The following is an 18,702-nucleotide window of genomic DNA, read 5'->3' on the forward strand; positions in this document are numbered from 1 at the left end:
AATCAAGCATGCACCTGTTCTGTTCAGGTCAGTCACCACATTAAGAAGAGGTATCCAGTTGTTGTGAACAAAGCCCCGGAGAAGCTTGCCAGGCAAGTGAAATAAGGCCTTTTATGAGCTGGATATTTCTGCAGTGCAAGACTCCTCGCTAAATCAAAATACTGCTAAACACCAACCTACTCTTCTTCCATTATGGCAAATGAATCACGTTTACACATAAGTAGTCTAGATTTTATGACTGGAGGATTAAAAAAAAAAAAGACACTTACTCAAAAAGCAGCTTTCACAGAAACCCAATTTGAGCAAATCAGTGGAAGCTCTTGCAGTCTTACTTGCAATTCTCGGGAACACTGACTGTACTTGTAAAGTGCCTGCAATTTTGTCTTAAATATCTGATGAATCATTTCTGCTTTTATGCATTTTTGCATTTATGTCTAAAAACATATTCAGGATATATCTGATTAAACTGATATTGCCATTACACTTGCAAATCTGCTCCTTTTTACAGAAGGGCAAAGCGAAAGCATAAAGAGTGCAAGAAGGAAATTTTCCTCCTAGAAAAACAAGTTCCCCAGTAGAAAGTCGGCTGCACTAATACCACAGTTTTACAGGCGTGCACTTGCCTGACTGCTTGCACCTCATGGGGATGCAGCTGCTCATGTGGAGAAGAAAACCAGTTTTCCAGTTTCTACAGATATTTAAGATCCTTTGCATGCAAACAAATGCCTAAATGGCTTTTCAAAAGGCACCTAGACATCTTCTTTGTCCTTATAATAGTCATACAGGTGCCTCTACTAGCAACCTTTGGGCCTCCAGGTCCCATAAGAATCTTACTTATTAGAGAGGGAAACGAAGCAACCATTCCTCAAATTTGTGCCAGTGTGACATCAGAAGTTAGCAACGAACTGAAGGGAAGTCATAACTATTCAACTGCTGTTGCACATTTCAGCCTGCGTTTTTGTTCATCAGAGTGAGGTAGCTAAAACTGTTACCTGTCATTCCAACGTGCCTTAAAGCCTGATGCAAGATTAGAAATTTTTATGGAAAGTCAGGAAGTTAATGGAAAACGAGGAAGTTCCAACAACCTACATATTTGACCGAATGAAAACAAGCTACCATTTACTAACCTCGAAGCTGTTTGCATTGTGCTGATGCTTACCACCCAACAGCCTGACAGATGCGACCTCCCCGCATCAACCACGGCAGCCACCAGGATCACTTCTTGGTAATTCCCCACTGCAGTTGCCCAGTATGCTGTGCCATGCACCTACACAAAAGCATCTGCCACTTCAGGCAAAACGGATCACATCCTCCACCTGACGTCCTCCAGCGGGTTCTTGCCCAGTGTAACGAGCTCTAATTTACTTTCTGTACCCAAGGGCAGCCAACGGCTCTCATTGCTACCCACACCAGCCCTGCACAATCACAGCTCCCACAAAGCTCTGCAGCTGGAGCGTAAGGACTGAGCAACTCATCGAGAAACACCACGTTTTACTTTGTCTCTCATGCAAATTTGGCGTCTCCAAATTAGAGGCTGCATCTCCAAATTAGAAAAAAACAGAGACAGATTTTGCTTTCTTTTAATCCTGCATCAAAGAAGCGAAGACCTATGCTTATTTGCAAATTACTGATGGAACAACAGCCCTTTTCCCTCCACCCCAAACAGGGAAGCTGTATCTACTTACATCATCCTGAATATCCAGGTCACAACCTGCTTTCAACAAAATCTGGACAACATGGAGGTGACCCTTGTGGGCAGCAAGATGCAGGGGGGTCCGGCCATGCTATGAATGAGAAGAAAATAAAAAAAAATTTAAGGTGAGTTTTTATGCGTAATAGTTTACCAGAATTTTATCCTTTTCCTCCTTCTTCTGTATATACCCCTCTCTTTGAAGTCTGCAGTAGCAGCAGTTGACATACTTTAGTGTACAAAAGGCTTTCCCTTATTTTGTATATGCATAAAACTCCTCCTCCCCGTTCTGCAACATTTCAGTTTATCCTGATGCTAATCTACAAAGGGGATATTCTACCTATGTAAGGATCATCCTTACAAACTCGGAGCCAGCTTTGTGTCCATGCCTGGAGAGAATCCTTGACCTTTTTATTTCTGTCCCTCTGGAGCAAAGATTTGTCAGCCACTTCCAACGCTACTCGGTAAAACAAAGGTGCTAAAACAGGCAAAATCAAATATTGTGTTGGGTAGCATTTTTGCAAAAGAAACAAGAACTTTTGGACTGTTTTGTACAACAGGTGCCGTCCCCTTAAAATGAATGGAAGATTTGTAAGTCCCTCCAGGTGACACTGTGTGTGAAAACCAACCTCATTTTGCCAAAGATCTGTCAGGTGTTTTTAGACAACACTTACTTGTAAACATTACCGAGCTCTAGCCCATATAAAAACAGAATATAAAATATTCACAAGAAAATCAATCTACAGTGTAACCAAGATCAGTTATTAATGAGCAGAAGGACAGAAATGCTTTAATTTGAGAGATGGATAAATGACGTATGGTTTTAGAAGAAAAAAATAGATTGAAATTTGACAGTAAAATCAAATTACTAGAAAAAGTAAAACCCCAACAAATGTCTTACAAAAATCTAAGTGAAATGACATGGGGAAAACAATATTTACATATGACTGCGCTCCATTTGATCATCCCGTGGCACAATTTACAGTGAAGCATTTCAGAAAAAGGGAAATAGGCTGCTTCTCCTATAAGGGGCACAAGAATCTATGTTAAAAAGAGGCTCAAAGAATGAAGAGGTTGGACAACAGAGGAAAAGTAGAGCAAGCGATTCCCTGAAAATCTAACCCATATAACCTCAAAAAGAAAACTCACAAGGGGAGGGCCAAGAATTAACTTCTGTTCTAAGAAGCATGTGTATATACGTATATATGTATACATACACACGTGTCTCCCAATATAGACCTCAAAGCATCGCCTTATGAACTGTTAAACAGGAACAAACCTAAAAACGTTGATTGAAAATTATATTTAATCACAAAGAAGAAAACAGGGTTCCTGTCTTTTTTAAGATGCCAAATTATCTTCACAGTGTCTCCCCCAGGCATTTTCTGAGATGAAGAAGTGTCACACTACTCTTCGGCTCTATGTCTATTTCTTCATCACTGCTGCTCCCAGCAATTCCCATCCCTTCCTGGCTGGTAAAGTCTTGGGAATTCAGCCTCTTCAGAACAAAGAAGGTGTGGGAAGGGCTTGCTTCATGCTGTCCCCACCGGCCTCTCCGTGCCAGCTGAGTGGCTGCACTGGTCCATCGGTGGCAGCCGTGGAGCAAAGGGCTGCCCCGGCCCCGCAGAGCACAGCCTCCTGGAGGACAGCCAGGGCTCAGTTTCAGGTAACTCAGTGGCAGGAGGCATAAAAGTCTCCAGGCAACGTGAGAAAGAGAAAACGAACCTGAGGGAAGGCTGACAAATCATTCCCGGCTCCGAACAATACGCGTGGATTACGGAAATGTGCTCCAGCACGTCCAGGCTTACGGGTTCTGAGCTTCTGCATTACCTAACTGCGATAAATAAATCACCTAATCGGCGTGTCTCACTTCCCAGCAGGCTGCTAGCATATCACAAAACCAACTTGTTGTTATCTGTACACGGAGCAGGAAAAAAAAAACAAGAACAGAAACAAACCCAGGCTGAAGGCAGCTCGTGTGCTGTGAAACGAGAGCGCTGCCAACCTCGTGGATATATTCCAGCAGGGAAATTTTCTGATAAGATAACCATCTCTAACTCCTGGAAAAAAAAAAAAAAAAACAAACCACCGAGGTGCAGCCAAAGGTCCTTTGTTAAAAATACACTCTGGAAGAAGAGTATGTGTTTATTTTTAATACGAGGAATGTGTTTTCCTCACCCAGCACACCTCATGTAGACAGGCACCCCATAACAAGTGCACGGGAATGGGGAAATCCTCCTGGAGGCAGGCATCCAAGCCACGTGCTTCACAAGGAAAAATTGCAAGCCAGTCCAGATCCAGCTCTCACCGGGCACGCCACCCTCACCTGTCCATGCAGTGCCTCAGGGCACATACAAACACTGGCCATCTCCCAATTAATCGTAACGCTGCGAGAACCGACGAGGCCAGGTTTTCTTTTCCTTCCCAGTAATATCAGAACAAGAGGAGAGAGAGGCAGGACTCGTACAGGGCTCCTCCGGTGCAGGCAGTGCAAGCAGTGGAAGGATCACCGACTTAAAGGCTTGTGGGCATTTCCAAACATCGGCTGTAATGGTTTTGAGGTTATCACAGGCAGCAATAGAAACACAAATGAGAGGCTCCTACAACTCAGATTAATGAACCAATAAAGCAGTCACTCACATAAAAAGGATGCAATTTGGGCATTCGTTCAAATGCGAATAATTGCTTCAGCAGGCCACAAATCGCACAAATCCCCCCCGTGTCACTGGCTTATTAAAAATAAATGGGATCTCTTGTGCTAAAGCTGCCACCTCCAAGAGCTGTGACACAGAGCTCTGGCTGTGGGGTGTCTCAGGCTGCAGCCCAGCACAGTAAACATCCAGATGAATTTCAGCAGGATTTTTTTTATTATTAATATTTGTATTTAACCTGTATTCTAACTTCCAAACGCCGACAGGCAACTGTCAATATGTACACTTTAAAAGCAGAATTTTTGTGGAGGAGCTACTCCAGGCGTGCGCTCTGCCACCAAGAGCACACAGGCAGGCTTTGCACCACGACCTGCAGGATCTTCCCTCGTCTTTATTATATTTGTGGATGCTTTTCCACAAGCACGTCCAGTTTTCCACCCCACCCCAGCGTCGTGCTGCACGAGCACCGTTGTTTATTCATCCACTCTGCATTTGTGCAAAAACATGCCTGGCCACATTTTATGGAAAGCCTGAAAATGCAAACAGCCTTGTCCCATTCTTCACACTGATGATTTGTTATGCTCTTCCCCATGAATAAGCTGAAAGTCAGCAGAAAGCTTCCCATTGGCCTCAGCAGGCACTGAGCAAGTCCCTCAATGTCTGCTATTTCCCTTTTGTTTGTTTTCATTTACTGCTTAAAACAGCCACTTAAGACAATAAGGAGTTCTTCAAGCTGAAGTAGCACAGAAATGTGAAAGCACCAAAACAGATTTCTTTTTTTTTTTTTTTTTCACTTGGGAAGAAAATATTTGTTTTCAAGAACTCTGCATCCTCTCAAGTTGAAACCTCGATGACGAGTCGACGAGTACCCCGGCACTGCGATGTGCTGCCAGATGGCAGGGGCACGGCACGACTAGTCCAAAGCCCAAATGGAAGAAACAAACGGATAAACAAACAGAACTGCTGAATCAAAACAGCAGCACTTGCATTTTTCCCCAAACGCTCATCCTTTCCTGGCAGAATTCAATTTTAGAGCTATGTTCTGAACGCTGCGCTCTGCAGCAAAGCTGTGTTCTGCCTTCCTTTGAAAAAAAAAATCCATAAAACCCAACGCAAACAGCATTAAAACTGCCTGTACCACGTTATTACTTCCTATGGCAATCTTCTTCATGCTTAGCAGACCAGTGGCACACCCCCACCTGATACCCAGCTTTTTTGGGCAGCATTAATTCTGTGCCCCAGTGAAACCCACCACCAAGTAACGCGCTGGTTTGGTGAGCTCTAACACGGGCTCAGAGCTGGATTTTCATCTCCAGGCGTGAAGCAAGCCCACAGCAAGGGCTGCAGTTCCTGGCATGCTACAGTTCAAGGCTGGGAGGTGAAATGAAGCTTTAACCCCCCTCCTCTGGCACCATGCTGGGGACAAGGTCGAGAGAACAGCTGGTCTTACCCGATGCATCACTACCTCCCTTTCCCCTCTGCCCCTTCTGGTGGTCCTCAGCCCTCCCCCTGCCCTATCTCAGCTCACAACATAAAAAGGAAAATAACCTGGGATAAGGAAAACGACATTCTGGGAGGACAGCAAGACAGAGCAGCTCAGCAGAAGTCCCAGCACTTACATTTCAAAGACGAAGCTGTCAACAAGTTTACTGAAAGAAAGCTCTCCTACAAAAGCACTGAAAGATGGGACAAGCTTTATAGATTGGAAGAATAAACTTAATCATAGCAGGATCTGTTCTTAATCTTCCAGTTTTGGCAGCACATCCACCAAAATACCTCCTAAAGGAACCTGCGTGTTGGAATCCCACCTGTCTCTCGCTGATCCTGGTGTCAGGAAAGATGCTGAAACACACACTTCAACGCTGACTTCATCTGGAAATGAGGGCTGGACTTGCTCTTCGTGCTGTCAGAGTGAACCAAATCCATCCTAGAGGAAACTTAGGCACCATTTTGCAGCTGGATTACTGTTTACTGAAGCAGCGATTAACCAGCTCGCATGACTTTCCAAATTTAAGATAAAATTAGAACCGGACGAGCTTGCCAGCTATCCAGCATTTAATAGTCCTTGGTTTGTTATGGAAAACGGGCTTCATTTTCCTTAAGCCACGCTCAATTAACCTGGTTGGAATAAAGCACAGCGTATAGGTCTAGACCTCAGTCCCTTCAAGCTGGGGCTCAGCGTGGTGTTGTTCCACAAGGACTGGTCTGCGCTCACAGATGCATATCAGAAACTCATTTCAAGTCTAAAGTGGTGAGGGAACATTTTCTCCAAACAACTTTGCTTTGGCATGTCTTTTTGCAATAGAGCTCTGATAGAAGTCAGAGGGAATTTTGGCTGAGAGGTACAGAAGTCATTTCTTTCTTTGGACCAAACCCCTAGAATTTAAAATTAATTTGACAGAACAAACAGAAGACTGCAAATAAAAGCAGAAGATATATGAGTAAAAGAGAACTAAGGCATGTGAATAAATTTATAAATTTATGTTTAGGCTTCATTTTGCAATTAATTTTATCTTGGAGAGGGAAGAAGGCACTTCATCTGAGAGCTTAATCAATAATTCCTTGCTTTGACAAGCGTGCCATCTAATTTCCAACCTAACACTTGCAACCTGTAATTTAAAAGTAGTTATTTTGGGGGTCTGCTCCACTTACCGAAAGAGCACAGAAGAACCTGGCTGCTCTGATGGCTGAAAAATCCCCTAAAATTTCCAGTTTAAATATATTTGAGGTGAATTTACACATGCTTGCTCTTCTGCCAGCCCCGTCCTGGACTCTGAATGGCTCTTTCTCCTCCCAGCCCCTGTGTCACTGGATCAGCGAGCCAAGCTCTTCCAAGGTATGCATGTTCACAAAGCCTTTCACAGGCAAATACACAAGTTTTCTCTCCGTGCAGCTGGCTGGCTGGGTGAGAGCCAGCTGCAGAATAGATGCTCGGCAGACCTGCGTGGGACATTTCTGAGCCTGAAGTGATGGGCTGGGACAAGGGCAGCACTTTGGTGTCAAGCCTTTTGATTTACGCTGAGCTCTCCTCTACCTGGCTCACTACGTGGGTGGGATAAGTGCGTGAGTGCCACCCAAACACCACCCAAATGTAAGAGCAAGAAACAAGAAGCCACTTACATTGTGCAGGAAATATTTTTTTTCCAACTCTTGCAAATCTGCATTGATCAAATGAACCTGATTTTCTGTTTGAAAGTTGCATTTACACAATTTGCCTTTACTCTTATTGTAATTAACAGGCATTGATAATTACATAATGAGCAATCTTAGCAAAAAGAAAGCGTCAGCTTTGTGTTAGTATTACGGATTATGGCAACCTGATTCTGTGGAACAGTTCAATCAATGGCAGGATTATTCAGGTAACCACGACAAGGGACACCACATTTTATGGTTCAATGTGGAAGCTGGATTCAAAATTACTTTAATGCACAAATTTATACAAAGTACGCGGCACCCTTTCAGTACTTGGTGTATTTTCAGGTAGGTCCCTCGATAACCTCAAAGCTCAGTATCTTAAAAAAACAACCAAACAAAAACCATCACACAAAACAAGAAAAAAAAACAACACCTACCACTCAAATTTAATTATTTATATTCCTGACCACCTCCAATAGCTGTTGATCAGCTACAGAGATGCATGGACAACAGAGCCACACAGGTATCTTTATGGGACCATTCACATTTTTTTATCTGTATATATTATCTACCAGCAAAACACCGCTTAGTTTTGGCGTGCAAAACTCACTAAAATTGGTTGCCCTTGGATCACTCCACCTTTCAAAATAAATGCTGTCCACAGCCCAAACACCACAAAGGAATTGCAACCGACTGTCATGGACAGATAAGAACAGAAAAAATAGATTACTTATCTGATGGACTCACATTTGCTTTCTGTCTGTGAATATTAGCTCCCATACATACAGGGTTCAAAACCAATATGGAAATAGAAATAGGACGAGGTAGGATAGAAAACAGTAGCTTGTCAAAACAGGACATCCCAGATTTTATGTTGCAGCTCTGAAGATCTAACTTACCTAATTCTGTTTAGGGCTTCTTGCTGAGTGAACTATCTCTGCAACAGCCACTTCTGCCTCATCTTTTATTTGCTAATATTATTTATATTGTTATTACTATTACATTACTATTTATAATATTATTGAGAGAGAGCAGTAGGTGAGTATCAGTTTGGACATTTAGAATCTAAGCAGAAACCCTTTGCTACTGACTCTGCCTCCAAGGTAGAGGACCACAGTTTGCAAACCCCAAGCCTGGAACTGAATGGGGGCTGCACAGCAGGAATCAGTGCAGATGTCAGATACAAGCGAGGCCACTGTACCGACAGCCTTTAATGGCAAGAAATGCTTTCTGCATCCCCTTATCCTACCACAACAGGTGGCACTCCCCCAGCCCCTCAGTCAGAAGGACCAGAGCTCTGGAGCAGCTTCCCCCGCCAGTGATGAATTGCTCCATCCATCACTCTGCACATTGTCCCAAAGTCAATGCAGGTTTTGAAAAACGTCGCAGCCCCTCCGTCAGCACAGCACGTTTTGAAAGACTCAGCGTGCACGACAGCTGTGCATGCGTGTGCGGGAAGCGTCTAACTACACGACATGCACTATTTTGTAAATTTACACGAGCTAGTAAGCCTAAACTCCAAGGAAATCCCAACACTGTAATCCACCGCTAACCTCAATTACATTCAGAATTGCCAAGCTGCAAGGGCATTTTCACAGACAATGGTTTAGGAGTTATGTTAGTTCCCAGGGATTTTGTAAAGCGTTTTTCTCTTGTTACCTTGGTAACTGCTACCTTGGCACCCTTGTTGATAAGCTGCACCACATTATCCACTTGGCCTTTGTACGCAGCTATGAGAAGCCGTTCTGAAAGCACAGCGACCACATCCTGCTGGCTCATGAATTAGGAGAGAAAGGTTTTCAAGGCAAGCAGTGCGCAGGTTTCTTCAGTCCAAAAACAAAGGCTTCAGGTCCGTTCAAGCAGCATGCACGGAGGTGAGAAAGGACCCCAGCTCCCTGGAAGGCGACGCTGTTCCTATGCCATCTTCTGGACCTGTGGATCAGAAAACAACACTGCCATCAGCGACGTGTCAGAGACTGGAGCACTGCAGCAGCTCCTCCCCGAGTGCTCATCTGCTCATTGGTTTGGGAGAGGGGTCACACACCAACAGCAAAACAACCCTCTGAGCCTCCTGGAAAGGATCACTGCAAGGCAGAGGGAATGCACGCAGAAGCACATTCTCAGTGCCCCCTCCTTCCCCTAACGTGGGACAAAAATCCCTAAACTTTCTGAAAGCACGACTCCCTTTTGTATTTGCGTGGCCCCCTGTCATTCTGTCTTTCTCCCTCTCCCAGACTTTACATTAGCTGAGCACGAGTCACCTACCTCGCCTGCTCACAGCACCGTTTCGGCCGAGGGAACGAGGATACGGTGCGGTTATGGGCTGGGGATAGAAATACACAAATCTGCACTGGCAGGCCCGAGAGCAGCCAGCAATTAAAGGCAGCTGACTGCTCCCTCACTGGTACAAAACGCTTCACAGCCTCCTCTGAGCCATCCCAAGGACACCTGTGGGAGGGATCTCAACCTGCAACGGGGAAACACTGATCTTTTTTGCTGTCGTCGAGAAATTGCGTTCCCGGGGAGGTGCTGGCGTTGTGGCACGCCGGCCCCGGGAACAGTTCAGATTTAGCACTCCTCATGCAAACCAGGCGAGTGGCCGTGAGCGAGGCCTTCCCTGGCTGCAACAACCTGTCCAGTGCACCAGCAGAGCTGAGAAGTGATGCTCCCCGAAAATTTAGCCACTTGGAGCTTTAGGATCCTCCCAGTCTGGGAGGATTGCAGCTTTACCTTTACTTCTGTAGTATTTCACACCTTGGTATTTGACTGTTTCAGCAGAGCAAAAACATTTTCCAGATAGCAGGTGTGTGTGCACAGATCTTTCTCTCAAAATATCACTGCACTGCTCTTTATCAGCTCATCGCATTACAGACTTCACTTCATTTGAGGGTAAGAGGTACAGGGACTAGATGAGGGTGGAGATGCGCAGTACAGGGTCTTTCACACCTCTGTTCTCCTTTTGGATCCATCCCAAAGCAGCAATAATGACAAGCTAGCGCTCCTGCCTGGCTTGGCTGGCCCCCTGAATGGATTTGGTCGCCTCCCCCATAATCCCACCACTCACAGCACGGATGTTTGGCTTCCAGTTTCAGCAGGGAGAGCCTCGCTAGGGCAGAAGGCTCAATTTCCATCCTCATGCTAGGAAGACAGATTTTTGGCCAACAGCTCACCCCTGTTAAAACCACGTGGGTTAATTTGTGGATGATAGCAGCAGAATTAGCCCACACTCCTATAACAATCTGTATTACCGAATCTTGATGAGACTTTTCTGAGCATTAATTCCTGTAACACCCTTTGAGGTGAGCATTGTGCTCACAAACATTACACCCATTTTAGAAAAAGTACCCTTCTTAGAAAAGTTGCTGTTTTCTCCAACGTTAATAGAAAAGTTATGTCAAAGCCAGGAAACAACTCCAGATAATTGCCCCTTGATGTGCAAGGACGAGCACAAGGTTATGCAGTCTCCAGGGCAAGGATTCAGGTCAGCTTTTCTTTACCGTGTTAGGTGCCAGCATGCCTGTAGCAACATGGAAATAGCCGCAGATTTATTCAGCAAATGGACGTGGTTTGGACACCCTGGCCACACGGCAAGGATGGAAGGGAAGAAGAAAGCCCTCGTGCCTGCCTGTGCCGTGGTGGCTTCTGACTGACCCGTGCTTGTCCCCACCCTCACACCCAGCCTGGCCGCTCGGATGCCAGGCACCAGGTTGCTCTTCCCACCCCTTGCATTAACAACAACCAAACCAGTACCATCGCTGACACCGACAGGTTCTTAGCATTCACTGCAGAAGGCTCAACGTTAACATTTTCCTGACCCGCTGACATTTCTGCTCAGATTTCTGATGCTCATTACCTCCTACCAGCAACCCCAAAGCTAGGCTAACACCCAGACAACTTGCGACCGCGCAAAGTTCAATGCTGCCAGGAAAGGGTCACGTCCACAGGCACGCAAAGGCAGGTGCTGGAAACTGTACTCACTTCCCAGTTCGATTTTTCTCTCTCTTGCTCCTTCCCGATCGCTGCCGTGAATTCTCTCCCGGAGGCGATCAGCCTGTCGTGCCCTGCGGGTCCGGAGGGGCTGCCTGGGAGAGCTCTGCTCCGTGATGTATTCTGCCTCCGTGCCTCTTCCACCGATCAGACCACACATAAAAGCATATTAAGGAATCGATTCAGCTACCAGTCCGACACGGATTCCCATCATGTTGCTTGAGCCTCCTGCAGCCGTGGGTCTCCTTTGCAGCAGGGCAGCCGCCTTGCAAGCCACGTCCCCGATCCTGGCTGGTTCACAGACGGATATTCACGCAGCAGCTCACGTTCCCGACTCCGGCTGCTTTGCATTTCCTCAGCTGCACGCACTTTCGATTCTTTGCAACTCAGGAAAGCGTGGCTGATCAGGACAGGAAGCCCAGACAACCCAGAGAGCAACTTTCCTTCTCTCCTGAGCTGCTGAGGAAAGGGGATGGGTGACGGTGGCAGCGGGAGGGGGATGACTTTCTCTCTCCTGACCCGTGACCCTCTCCCCGTGCAGGGTTTAACTCTCCACATGCCTCCGACACACAGAGCATCTCTTCTCGAATGCATCTGCCCAGGCAGCACCAGGCAGAAGGTAACAGATGCCCACGTACTGCCAACAAAAGCTTGGCTGCCCTTTCACACCCAGACAGTGCAAAATGAAGCGACAGCGCGCTCACAGGCGCCGCACCACGTCCCTGCTGCCAGCGCCTAATGCCCGGGATTAAATCCCTCATTATCACCCCAAATCACTGCTGCTTGTGCCGAGTGGCAGCCCACGGTCTTTGCCGTGCCAGGGATGCCAGCTGCCCTCCTGCCCCCCGGCCTCTTGGGAAGCACAGAGCACGGGGACACTCAGACCTTCTGCCAAGGAACTGAGGAAGGGAAAAAAAAAAAAGGAAAAAAAAGAAAAAAAGGATTTTGTTTTAAGGTACTTTAAAATAAGAAGCTGCCCTCTCTGTGCTTCTTTGTTGAGGATCAGATGCTTACCTGGGGCAGGTAGGGGAAGCAGAGCCTGTCCCCTGCGGGGACGCCAGCCAGGTGCGATGCCCACAGCGGTGCCACCCGACAGCACCATGGTTCCTACTCAGCGGGGCGCGACGGAGGACGCCAGGGCTGACATGGCAGATCAGTATTGCAGACCCACAGCGATGAGGCAACGTCTCCGGAGAGCGGGCTCCGGCCGTGTGTCCCCGGATCTCAGCGGCTCGATGAGTCAGGCGGCGCTACGGACGCTCCAGGAAACGTGTGGCTGCGAGCTGCACAACGCTCGGTGGTGGGGGCGTAAAGCTCCAGCATCCCTCATCTGTGAGGCAGGGGGAGAACACGCAACCTGCGTGCACCGGCTGCTGAGCAGCTGCACGGGGCACCAAAAGTGCAGGAGCGGTGCTCCCAAAGGCTGTGGGGAGGGCCGGCACGCAGCAAGCATCGCAGGCACGGGCAGGCTGGAGGACAGCCTCTCCTGGAGTCATGGGAAGGGTGAAAAGGTTCCCCGCGCAGGAAGGAGGGGAAAAAAGAAAGCTGAAAACCTCTGAAAGGCTTCAGGCAGAAGCTGATCGACTTCATAAATTCCCCTGGGCTAAATGGAAGTCACACTGAGCGACCCGTGTGCTGGCACTGTAAGGTCACCGAGTTCAACCAGTACCCGAATAAAGGAACACTGGGGCAGCTAACAAAAACCTTCTGGTTGTATCCACTAGCACTGTACCAAGGCACCGGATGAAATAATAATAATAATAATAAAAAAAAGTCTCCCTTTTTCTGCAAGGGATGCCAAATTCGCTCTTGCAGTTGGTCACCAGAAATTATGCTGAGTATTTCAACCCAAACTCCCATCGCCTTGCAGCTTCATGTCGTGCAATACAAATAACATTCATTCTAAAGTATTTCAGAATAGCCCAGCCTAAGTTACAGAGTCTGATCATTTTTTTAATGGGATGATAAGTAATAGCTACTGCCTTATAATAATCAGAAGTCTTGGGAAGAAAGCTAAGAAAACTTCCTGCATCGAATACTGCCCACGTCTTCCTTGCGCTGCTCAAGAATAAAGCGTGTTTCTCTGCTTATTAGTACATAACGGTGTGTCACAATCCATAAAATGCTCTTTTTCTTGTCCACCTTTTCTGTGAAGTAGCTTGCTGTATTTAACATGACATAAGCATAAATCCTGTACTCAGGATAACAGCGTTAGCAGGGTGGATTACTGCCTTAAAAGAACGAGCTTCCAGGAATCCAGCTCACTCTTTCACTTACTGCGAGATGCAGATAAAGCCTTCGCTTCTCCCTATTGACTTTCAGAGGTCTTTTCCAAGACCTGCGGCACTGCTTTCCTTTAAGTGATTTTTCTCCAACTCTCCCATGAATCCTGTCTAAACAGATCAGGAAAAACATATTTATTTCGCTAAAGGAAAGACTCTGCCTCCGACCCCCTCCTGCCTCAAAAGAAAGTTAAAAACGAGTCCAAGGCGTCATTACAAAAACTGCAATAGCAGCAGCTACATCTGGAATACAGGGAAAAGCTACCAACTTAGGAAAAAAAATACTTTTGATTCATCCTTTCAAGTACCTCCTCCATCCTCAGCATGACTGAGTGAGGTCCCTCAGCTGCTGGGAAGCTCTCAGGCGATGCCTTGATACTGCCCAAAGCAGCCGGCTGCGCAGAGTGCGCTTGGAGACGCACGGGGACCAGCGATGAGGGTCACAGAGGCGGCTGCAAGTCATCGGCTGTACATCACCGAACTCCTTGTGTGAAGGCAATTGTTCTCCTTCCCCCTCATTATCTCGCTTCCATGCAGCCCCGACCTTCGTTATCCGTCAGGCAGGTTGCATACTCCGCACTTCCTGCGGCTCCTAACGTGACAGCATTTCATTCTGCTTATCCCACTCCAGCTTCACAACTTTGTCGTTCTCCCCACCCTCTCTTTCAACACACACACACGCCAAAAACATTCATTAAAGGCCAGCCCAGCTCCCAGCAAGCATCCCCCGGTATTTACATGACAAAACAATACCTATTGTTTGCTGCCACGCAGTGTCTGCCCGCAACACACATGGCAGAGGCGCCAGGGTGGCATTTGCATAAAAGCACTGAGGAGGTCTTTCCAGCTCACTGCTGCTTAACAGAAGTGCTGGGGCTGACCCTTGGGAACGGCGCAGGCCACAGCTGTGCCCGTGGGAGAGCGGGGTTTTATATTATGCTCGTGCACAGTGGGACTTCTGGATGGGAGAACGGTTCCTCGCCACCTCCTGCAGCAGGGGAGCCACCTGGCAATCAATTAAAATGCCAGACAAATCCCACCAAAGCCCACCGCAAACCAGAGAGATGGTTTTAGAGGCATCACGGCCCAAATCAGCCATAGCAGAGGCAGCACTGGTCATTCAGTTTGGGGCCACCGCTGCCCTCAGGCTGGCATGGCACTGCAAAGGTCTCCTCCGTGGGTTTGCTCTGGACGCTCCTCCTGGCACCACGGGTGACCCTACACTCCCTCAGACAGCATGTAAAGGAAACCCAGGTAAATTTTGCACAAAGACACGCTGGAAAGTTTAGAGAAAAAAAAGTGATTGCTACGTTTACAGGCTTTTCCAGGCCAGAAGGCACCATTATGTTAATTTAATGTGTGGGTAGAAGGGCTGTGTGTCTCCACTGTAGCCCACGGAGCAGTGTTTGCACCTGTTGTGGTGCACTCTCACCATCAATAGAAGATGACTTGTCCAGCCACATCCCACCACGGGGTACCAGGACAGCACGAGGAAGTTGAGGGAGCTGGCACAGCCCGGAAAATGGGCGAGAGAAAAGGAACGCCGGCAGGGAAGTGCAAGCGGAGGTCACGCACTGCTGCACGGGGCAGGGCACAGCTCGGCGAGTCAGCACAGCTCCTGCTGCAGCTCCCGCTGCCAAAGCCACGAGCTGATTCTCCAGCGCCTCTCTGCCAAGAAGCTGTCTGCAACACCTGAGGAAAAGCGCTGTGGATGGGTTAAAAGCAGCTGCACACAACTCAAGGGAAGCTCTGCTTCGGGGTAGACAGCAGGCCTGCTGAACGTGCCAGAAGGGCTCTTTTCTCTAGCCTAAGAAGGGTTCGAAAGAGGCCTGGAAACAGTCACCACATACTGGGAAGTGAATTAAAGCCACCTCTGATGAGATCCTGATAGGAGAGTGTCTTTAGTGACTGTAAAACCTACTGAAAAAGCGTGGGTTTTCGGGACTTTATCCTACCTTTTCAAACTTGTATGTTGGAGTCAAAGGTAGCAAATAGTCTCTCATTTTGTGAATGAAGCTGGCGTGCTGTGCCCTCCTCACGGTGCTCGGTATTTTGGGTTACACTGCAGCACCAGAAGGGGATGAAGCTTTCCTCTTTGGCCCACAAGCTCATTCCCATGCCAGGTTTGCAGCTGCTGAGAGCCAGCTAGCCAGAACTGCTGCTTCATCACTGTGCAGGATGCTCGGTGACGCCAACGGAAGGGCTCTGGTTCTGATTCCAGTGCAAAGACGTTCATAGATGACAGATAATTGCAATGTACAGTAAATGAAACATTTGTCAGCAGACTCACCAGATAGATTGGACTGCCATATAATTTTTAAAACGTGGAAATGTGTAATGGCACAGAAACAAGGGCAATAACGATGCATGGAAGATCACTGCTCGTGGATGGGAGTCCCTAGTCCTCTCTCATCTTTCATTTCCTTCACTACTTTTTATTCTAGATTAAAACACGGCAAAGTTATTTTGTCCTTTCCTTCTAGACCACTTTTTCCAGCTCTCTGCTATGTTTGCTCTGAGGCTTTTTACTCAAAACCACACACAGGATTTGCAGAGGACTCTCTGGTTAATAACTCCCCTGGCATCTTCCACAGTACCATTTCCGCATCCCAGAGTCCCAAAGCCAGGCTTGCCTCTTCTTGCAGCTGCATCACACAGATCAAATTCACTTCCCAGCCCACTCCAAACTCTCCGACCTTCTTCTGCAGCCAAATCAGTCATTCCCTACCTTGTAGGAAGCAGAGATCACTTTTTACAGCCACACGAGCACCCAACCCTGCAGAAGTTCACCCCCTTGATACGAGAAGAAGCGAGGCCAAATCCCTGCAGATGTCCTCTCCTCCTGAAGTACCTGCTCCACCCTCCTGCACAGCTGAAGGCTAGCTTCTCTTCCACCACCCAACCTGTGAACGAACAGGTAAACACTGCTTCTATTTTTCAGAAAGAGGAGGCACTGAGAAAAACAAGTTTAATTAACTGTGAGGAGCCTGATGGCCCGATGTCAAGGCCCATTTCTGGGTAGTTGCGCAAGCAGGAGGGACAGGAGCAGTAATAACTTGCAAAGCCAAAACCCACAACAGATTATCTACTTGGAACACACACACCCTTTTTTTATTTTTTGTATGTGTGTGCAAAAAAAAACAAGACTGGTTCATAAACACTAGGGTTTTAGAAAATAATGCAATTTGGAAAGGGTTACTTGCATCACAGCAGGTTTTTTTGCTGCCTTCCTCTATGCTGCTATTAACTCTAAGATCTCTTAATGCTAATGGCATCAATGATCTCGTTTTGGTTTGCAAAGGTGGTGGGAGGCAGCTGTGCAGGGGTTGTCTTGCTGGAAAACCTCCGGCAAGGCCACAAGTTGCACTGGCAGTCACAGGTTAGAGACGGAGGCTTTACTGGGAGAAAGACTCCTTAGACACTGAGAGTTTACCTTGCAGGTACCATCCTCTCTCAAGTTAAGGTCTGAAGGAAGCTCTGTAACCTACCACGGGGAAATCTTCCTCTGCTGGGGGTGTACTTCACATTTTCAGGCACCAACAAATGTGTTTGTGTTGTGGGTGAACAGAGAGAATATTTTATTCATGCAGACATCATCCTATCTCCACACACAGTACCCCTGATTTTAACGTTCATGTCAGCAAAATGAGTACTAAATATCCTCAGGGTTTGACCCTTTCATGTATAACATCCATCAAGGGCGGTATATACAGAACAAATGGTGAAGGATAGGCCAGTGTTATTTGCTTCATAAATCTCTTCACGAATTGTGAAAAATCAATCACTATGGGCTAAAAATATTTTCCTCCAAGAGGGTCATAAATCAATTCAGAAGTTTTCGGCAGATGTCTTGATTTCTCATCCAGCTGCTACACCTGAAGGGGCTGCCGTGGAGGTTAATGTTGCTGCTTTGAATGTTGGGTACTCTCTTGAACAGGTCCAGAAAATTGCATCATTGTCAGTATCTTTTAAACAAACCACAGCTACCACACTATGAACCACCTCCAGAACGTCCACGTTAGCCTCAGCTAATCCTGCTTTGTAAAATCTGGTAACCAAAATCCCAAAATCCCAGTAGGAAACACAGTAGGGGAAGGTCAGTGTTACCCAGATGAAGCCTCACCACCAAGAGGAAACACATTCTGTAACAACAGCTGAACTGCACTATTAATTCTTCGTATAAAACACTGATGCCAATGAGCACTGCATCATTCCTGTTGCAATTAATGTAATAGATCTTACAGACCTGCTCTGCTTCGCTGATAATTAGTGTAAGTAGGGCCATTACAAATCTTATGAATCAGGTGCCCTGACTGCTTATATGATCTATCAAAGGCAGTTTTAACTGCCTTCACAGCCTAACCCAATGTGGTAACGCAGAAATGTCACCAGGATAATACTGTTTCCTAATCACCTCGCCACGTTCTCACTGTTTTCTGGGGATTTGCTCTTGAGCAGATGTTTAGTACTACCTAATTTACCCATAGCCACTTGAAGCCATCGAAGCAAATCACATGCTTAAAATTGTACACATGCTTATCGTGTTAAGGCTTACACCACAAGAAAAAGAAATTACTTCTTCATATGAAGAGGAAAATATATAAAATAGCAGGGCACACACCACACACGGAATAGTTTGCACAGCAAACAGACTAATTCATTAAGCCTGCACTTCAAATGGTTTCTCTTGGAACGAGATCAGGGAAGTTCGAGATTTTCACCACAGAGGCTCAAACAGCAGGACAGCATCTCCAGTGTGAGCACACTCCTGCAGTACATCACCCTGGAGCACACTCAAGTTTTTTTCTCAGCATTATCGGCATTCTTCTCTGTGATTTCCTTGCTACCTTCTTTGTTGTCTTCTGTTTCTTTTCACACGTACAGAGCTCCAAAATCAATATCCAGACCATGCCCACCACCCACCTAGGCAGTCTGGGTCACTCTCATACTTCCTTTC

The 18,702-nt window shown here is 46.8% G+C and overlaps 1 protein-coding gene across 11 annotated transcripts in view; it reads right to left on the reverse strand.

The window, feature by feature from the left end:
- ANKRD6 (ankyrin repeat domain 6) overlaps window positions 1–18,702 on the reverse strand; it is a 99,770-nt gene that overhangs the window by 21,102 nt on the left and 59,966 nt on the right. For 4 of the 11 annotated variants that reach the window (XM_068677963.1, XM_068677962.1, XM_068677955.1 and 1 more), the window contains one exon: window positions 1,686–1,784. Coding sequence is in view for 7 of the 11 variants with exons in the window: in XM_068677960.1 (XP_068534061.1) it covers window positions 1,686–1,784; window positions 9,136–9,255 (219 nt within the window). In the remaining 4 variants the exon portion in view is untranslated. Of the gene's footprint in view, window positions 1–1,685; window positions 1,785–9,135; window positions 9,409–10,540; window positions 10,649–11,454; window positions 11,928–12,477; window positions 12,838–16,473; window positions 16,649–18,702 lie in introns of those variants that run through there. The other 7 variants (XM_068677965.1, XM_068677956.1, XM_068677961.1 and 4 more) reach the window with 5 other exon arrangements.

The sequence above is a fragment of the Anas acuta genome, chromosome 3 (assembly GCF_963932015.1).
Source record: "Anas acuta chromosome 3, bAnaAcu1.1, whole genome shotgun sequence".
Classification (NCBI taxonomy): domain Eukaryota; kingdom Metazoa; phylum Chordata; class Aves; order Anseriformes; family Anatidae; genus Anas; species Anas acuta.